The sequence below is a fragment of the Solanum tuberosum genome, unplaced genomic scaffold (genome assembly GCF_000226075.1).
Source record: "Solanum tuberosum cultivar DM 1-3 516 R44 unplaced genomic scaffold, SolTub_3.0 scf00737, whole genome shotgun sequence".
NCBI classification, from domain to species: Eukaryota; Viridiplantae; Streptophyta; class Magnoliopsida; order Solanales; family Solanaceae; genus Solanum; species Solanum tuberosum.
In genome coordinates this window covers 116,048-122,203 of record NW_006239650.1, presented here as the reverse complement: position 1 = coordinate 122,203, position 6,156 = coordinate 116,048, and the positions used below count along the sequence as shown (strand labels likewise).

Below are 6,156 nucleotides of genomic sequence, written 5' to 3'. Positions count from 1 at the left end.
AAACTTTGGGGGAGTATGAGCATACATCTGGTCAACTTATTAATAAATCTAAGAGTCATTTTATGGTTCCAGACAATACATCACAGGATATTATCAATAATATTCAGGAATGTACAATTTTTTCCCAGAAATGCAGTCCTATTACTTATTTAGGATGTCCTCTATAGATTAGTAGACAAAAGATCATTTATTACTCACATCTAGTTGAGAAGGTCTCCAAAAAGGTTTGTGTATGGCAGGCAAGGATTCTTAGCTTTGGGGGAAGGATTACATTGATCAATCATGCTGTCCAATCTATACCTATACATACTATGGCAGCAATTTCTCCCCCCAATACTACTATCAAATACATAGAGGTCATTATTGCTGACTTCTTCTGGGGAAGGGATCAGGATAAAAAGAAATACCATTGGGCTTCACTGGACACTATGAGTTTACCTTGTACAGAAGGAGGGGTAGGGATGAGAAGACTCACTGATATATGCACTGCCTTGCAATACAAACAATGGTGGACTTTCAAATCAAAAAATCTTTATGGAGTCAATTTCTTAAATCCAAATATTGTCAAAGAGCTCATCCAGTTGCAAAAAAGGTGGACAATGGACAATCTTTGATGAGGAACAAGATTAAAGTAGAAGAGCATATAGGTTGGACAATCAATTCAGGAAGTTGCTCATTTTGGTGGGATGATTGGTTGGGAGTAGGAGCTCTAGCTAATTATACTACTGGTATATCAAGCCTCAATAATGCTACTATTGCACACTTTCTAACTAATGGAAAATGGAATGAAAGGAAACTGAGGCAACATGTTCCACCTCTTCTCATTTCTTATATTATAAATACTAATTTTCAGTTTTTGCAGGGAGTTTCATATAGTGCTGTCTGGAAACATACTGAATCTGGAAAATTCACTTGTACATCAGCTTGGGAAATTTGCAGAAATAAGAAGAACACTACAGATCTTAATTCTCAAATTTGGCATAGACATATTCCTTTCAAAATGTCCTTTCTCCTTTGGAGGGCTTTGAGGAAAAAACTACCAACTAATGAGAAATTAGGGACCTTTGGGGTGGAACCTGTGAAATGTTCTTGTTGTTATCAGCAAGGATGGGATGAAGTGGATCATATATTCATTCAAGGGAATTTTTCAACACATATCTGGAATTTTTTTGCAAATTCATTGGGTATTAATATACAACAGACATCCCTGAGTAGCTATCTTTTAAATTGGGGTGGCATTCAAGTTAAAAATGAAGCTCACAAGATTATTATTCAGACTCTTCCTATAGTTATTTGCTGGAATTTATGGAAAAATAGGTGTTCAGCCAAGTATGGGGGAAAGATTTCTAGTATCAGCAGGGTTAAATATTTGATTAATAATAAAGACATGTTTCAGCTTCTCAGAACTTTATTTCCCTATATTCAGTGGCCAAGTCAGTGGCCAGAGGTTGTAAACATGATAGAACATGTTGTACATGAGGTTAGAGTCATCTCAGTAAGGTGGAAAACTCCCTCTATTTCTAATTATAAACTGAATACGGATGGTAGTGCTTTGAATAACCCGAGAAAGATTGGAGGGGGTGGTATTCTGAGGGATTCGAATGGGATTATTGTTTATGCATTTGCTATACCATTGGGTGAAGGGACCAATAATCAGGCAGAGGTACAGGCTGCCAGTTATGGGCTCAATTGGTGTATCCAACATGGGTATCAAAACATCATTTTAGAAGTGGATTCTGAATTACTAACCAAATGGTTTTTGCAGATTTCTGATCCTTCTTGGAGGCTTAGCAGGTTTGTGCAGGAGCTACATGACATTGCTAAACAGTGTACATACGTTCAATGTGTTCATACATACAGAGAGGCCAACAGTACAACAGACTTGTTGTCCAAACAAAGTCATAAGCAAGATATCATCCAACATTATTACACCCCCAACCAGTTACCAAAAGCAGTTAGAGGAAGTTACATTCTGGAAAAAATGGGAATTCAAAGTTTCAGAAGAAAAAATCTGAGAAGGATGAAAATTCCTCCTTGATTTTCAACACACTTCCTCGATTTCCTGTTTCTATCTTTAACTTAACTATTAACTTAGTTTGGTTGTTTGATTAGGAATAGGAGCTCCTGGTGGTGGTGGAAATTCTCCAGAAGCATACAGTATAACAACATGCATGGTATCTTGTGTAAATTAACAGTCAAACATCTATTACTCGATAATCAAAACCAGGTGCAACAAGAAGGAATTATCTGCAGCTAGGGGAGTTCTCAAGAAGACAAGATGTTCAGCTTGTTTTTCAAGCCAACAGTGAAGAAAGTAATAGTGACAAACTTGAGAGAATCTCATTAATACTCATGATATACCAAGTGTCGTAAGAAGGACTCATACAATCCCTAGACAAGTTGATTCATGAGATATTATTTTTCCAATTACTATGTCTTTAGGTATAGTAGTTTGATTAGACATAAATCTAAATTTCTTGTAAGGGGAGAGTCTCCCTTATTTATGTATTATTAGTACTTTGTATTAAGAGAGGAGTCCTCTCTAGGTGCTTAGTTTAATATTACATCTTATTGTATAGGGTGGAGTCGACTAACATTAGTAGGTAGGTCGATTCTTGACCCACCTTAAGATTGGAGGTAAGGTATTTGTCCCCCTCCTTGTATAATTTTTTTTTAAAATGATAAGACCTGGGGGTGTTGCTCAGCCCCTGACCCACCCAAGGGTCATTAAAGGAAAAAGAAAAAAGAAAAAAAAACCCTAAACTCTAAACCATAAAACCCTAAATCCTAACAACTAAACCCTAACTCCTAAATCCTAAACCCATCAACCCAAACCCCTAAACCCTAAAAGAACAACCGTAAACTCTAAACCTTAAACACTTCACCAAAAACCTAAACCTTAACCCTAAAACCTAAATTTTAAATCATAAGTCCTAAACCTTAAACCCTAAAACCTTAAACCCTAAATCCTAAACCCTAAAGCCCAAATCCCAAACCCTAAACCAAAAACATCAACCCTAAACCCTAAATCCTAAACCTAAACCTTAAACCCCAAACCATAAACCCTAGACCCTAAACCTTAAAATCCAAACTCTAAACCCTAAACCCTAAACCCAAAATCCTAAAGTCTACACCGTAATCTCTAAATCCTAAACCATAAATCGTAACCTCTAAACACTAATTTGTAACCGTAAACCCTAAACCAGAAAACCTTAACCCTAAACCCTAAATTTTAAACCATAACCCCAAAACCCTAGACCCTAAACCCTAAATCCTAAAATCTAAACCCTAAACTCTAACCCTTAACACTTAACCCTAAACACTAAACCCTAAAGTATAATCCCTAAACCCTAACTATAAACCATAAACCGTAAACTCTAAACCATAAAAACCTAAAACTAATCCCTAAATCCTAAACCCTAAATCCTTAACTCTAAATTGTAAACCCTAACCCTAAATTCTAAACACTAAATGCTAAACCCTGAGCCCTAATTCCTAAACTCTAAACCCTAAATAAGGATTCCTAAACTCTAAACCCTAAACCATAACCCTAAACCATAAACCCTAAACCCTAATCCCTAAATCCTAGACCGTAGCCCTAAACAATTAATCCTAAACTCTAAATCTAAACCCTAAATCGTAAAGTCAAAACCCTAAACCCTAAACCCTAACCCTAAACATTACATCTTAAACCCTATATTTAAAATCCTAAGCCCGAAACCCTAAGCTCGAAACCCTAAACCCTAAACCCTAAACCATAAACCCTACACCAGCAGTGATGTCCTTGTTAATGATAATGCTAATGGGCAAAAGAATAGTATGAGGGAAGAGTTGGAAAAAGGCAGGGGAGACACCGAAACACAACAGCAAGGTAATCGACTTCTAAGTAGTGTGCGAGATAAAAATTCATCTCAATCACCTGATCCAGGAGGGAATATTGAACCAAATAATTATCATAAGGATTTCCCCAAACTCTCTAGCAACTTTGATAGACATACCACCTCCAATCAGAAGAATCAACAAATAAACCAGCCCAATCATTCCAAAGAACCAATCAATTCTAACGAGAACCAGAATACCAAACAGAATCAGAGTGTTGAACCTGCTCCTTATACTATGGTACAGACTTTAGCTGCTAGGCTCAGACAAATACACGCTACTCAGATCAGTTCTATACAACTTGTTCCTCCCAGACAAACTACTAAGCAGGGTCAACCTGCTGTGATCTACGATATGGATGATTTCATGAACAAATTAGCAGTGGACTGTAAATATACTCTTATAGGTAAATTCAGCAACACTATGCCTAAGATAGAACTCATCAGGAAGAGCTTTATCCTACAAACTCAGCTGAATGGGGGATCAATATTGCTCATTATAATGCTAGGCATGTGTTTATTGATTTGCAAAATGAATTGGACTATAACACTGTATGGACACAACAAAGAATGACCATCCAGGGCAAACTCATGAGAATACAAGCTTGGACTCCCAATTTCAGACCTGAAGAAGTAACACCTATCGTTCCTATATGGGTAATGCTACCAGGTTTACCTTGGCACTGCTTCAAGAAAGAGTTCATCACTCCTCTGCTGAAATCTGTGGGCAAAGTCTTATACTTAGACACAGCTTCCATTAAACGAACTCGAGCAAGTATGGCCAAGGTGAAAGTCTAAGTAGACCTCACCAAGGCTAGACCTCGACATGTTTGGATTGGACTGGATGATGAAGATCTCACCATAGGGAGATGGCAACCAATTGAATACGAAAATATCCCTCCATATTGTGCATACTGCAAACACCAAGGTCACATGATAGGGGACTGTAATTTCAAAATAAGGGATGAGGATTTCCAACGAAGAAAAGAGTTAGGAGCAGAAATGAAAAACATAAATCAAGGTGAACAAGGGCAACAAGGAACTGATCATAGACAAGTCAGGCCAAGGGAACAAGAGGAACAACAACACCAAAACACCAAAGAAAGGAGCAACCAGCAGCCACCTGAACAACAAAAGGAAGCAGAATGGCAGGTGTCAAAAAGAAGAAACAATAAACCACAGGAGGAGATAACACAGAAGGCAGTGTGGCGACCAACTTCACCACAGAACAAAGTGTCAAAAGAACACCCACAACCCACAGTTCAGCAAACAGGTATAAATAACAGCTCTAATCATAATTCTTTTACTAACCTTAACATGCAGGGAAAGCAGACTAAAGACATCCAGGGGCATAGCAACAATGAGAGGAAAACACCACAAGGAACAAAAAGCATGTCTAAAACAAACCACAACCAAAAGTACAGGCCATGCAAACAGGAAAACAAACAAATAACAAGAGCACAGGTATTGACTCAATGCTCCCAATCCCCATAAACCCCAATACTTCTTATCCTAATGACATTGTTGAAGTTGAAGGGGGGATGGATGGGGGAAGTCAGGAGATACATTCTAACATGCAGGAAGGGGTATCTAAAGGGGGGAATTTGACTCATGTTCTGCATGAGGGAATACACACTGAACATAATCCTGACTTTAGAGCCTCTGCAACCCCTATACCTCACCAGGCCATGACAAAACAACAACAGAAACTGCAGCAAAAACATACAGAAACTACTCAGAATACAAGAGAGCAACAGGGTAACACTACTGAAAGAGGGCAGAAGAATAATGAACAGGCCAATGAAATACCTGAAACTGAAAAGTCCAAGCAATAGGCAGACAAAGGGAAGAATGACAATCAAAGAGGGGCAGCTATGGCAAAAGATATGGGGTCCAAAGCTAGTACTAGCAAACAAGGGACCACCCCTAAGAGCAAGAATAAACCTAGTAAAAAGAAGAGGAAAGCAGCTAAGATGAAATTAAATGCACAACAGGGAAATGATCAGTATCAGCAAGAGGAACAGACCAACCAGGCCAGCAATTGCAAGAGGTTTATTATGGTGGATGATCTGCAAAGTATGGATATCTTTCCCCTCCAAACTCAGTACCTGACTCCTCCTCCTAAGGTTCCTCCAGACTTAAAAGCAACTTGTAAGGTCAACTCAGTGCCAGCTATTGATGAATATGATGTGGAAAACTCTGAAGATGAGCTAGATAAAGATAATCAATCCTTACAGGAACAGGAGGATGATGATGAGACTAGTGAGCTGTTGATTAA

The 6,156-nt window shown here is 38.3% G+C and overlaps 1 protein-coding gene across 1 annotated transcript; it reads left to right on the top strand.

Annotated features, from left to right (window-relative positions):
- The first annotated feature begins 4,880 nt into the window (after positions 1-4,880).
- LOC107058978 (uncharacterized protein DDB_G0290301-like) lies at positions 4,881-5,713 on the top strand. Its single transcript, XM_015305291.1, has 2 exons — positions 4,881-5,342; positions 5,459-5,713. Exons 1-2 carry the CDS (start codon positions 4,881-4,883, stop codon positions 5,711-5,713), a joined length of 717 nt encoding a protein of 238 aa, XP_015160777.1.
- Positions 5,714-6,156: the final 443 nt, after the last annotated feature.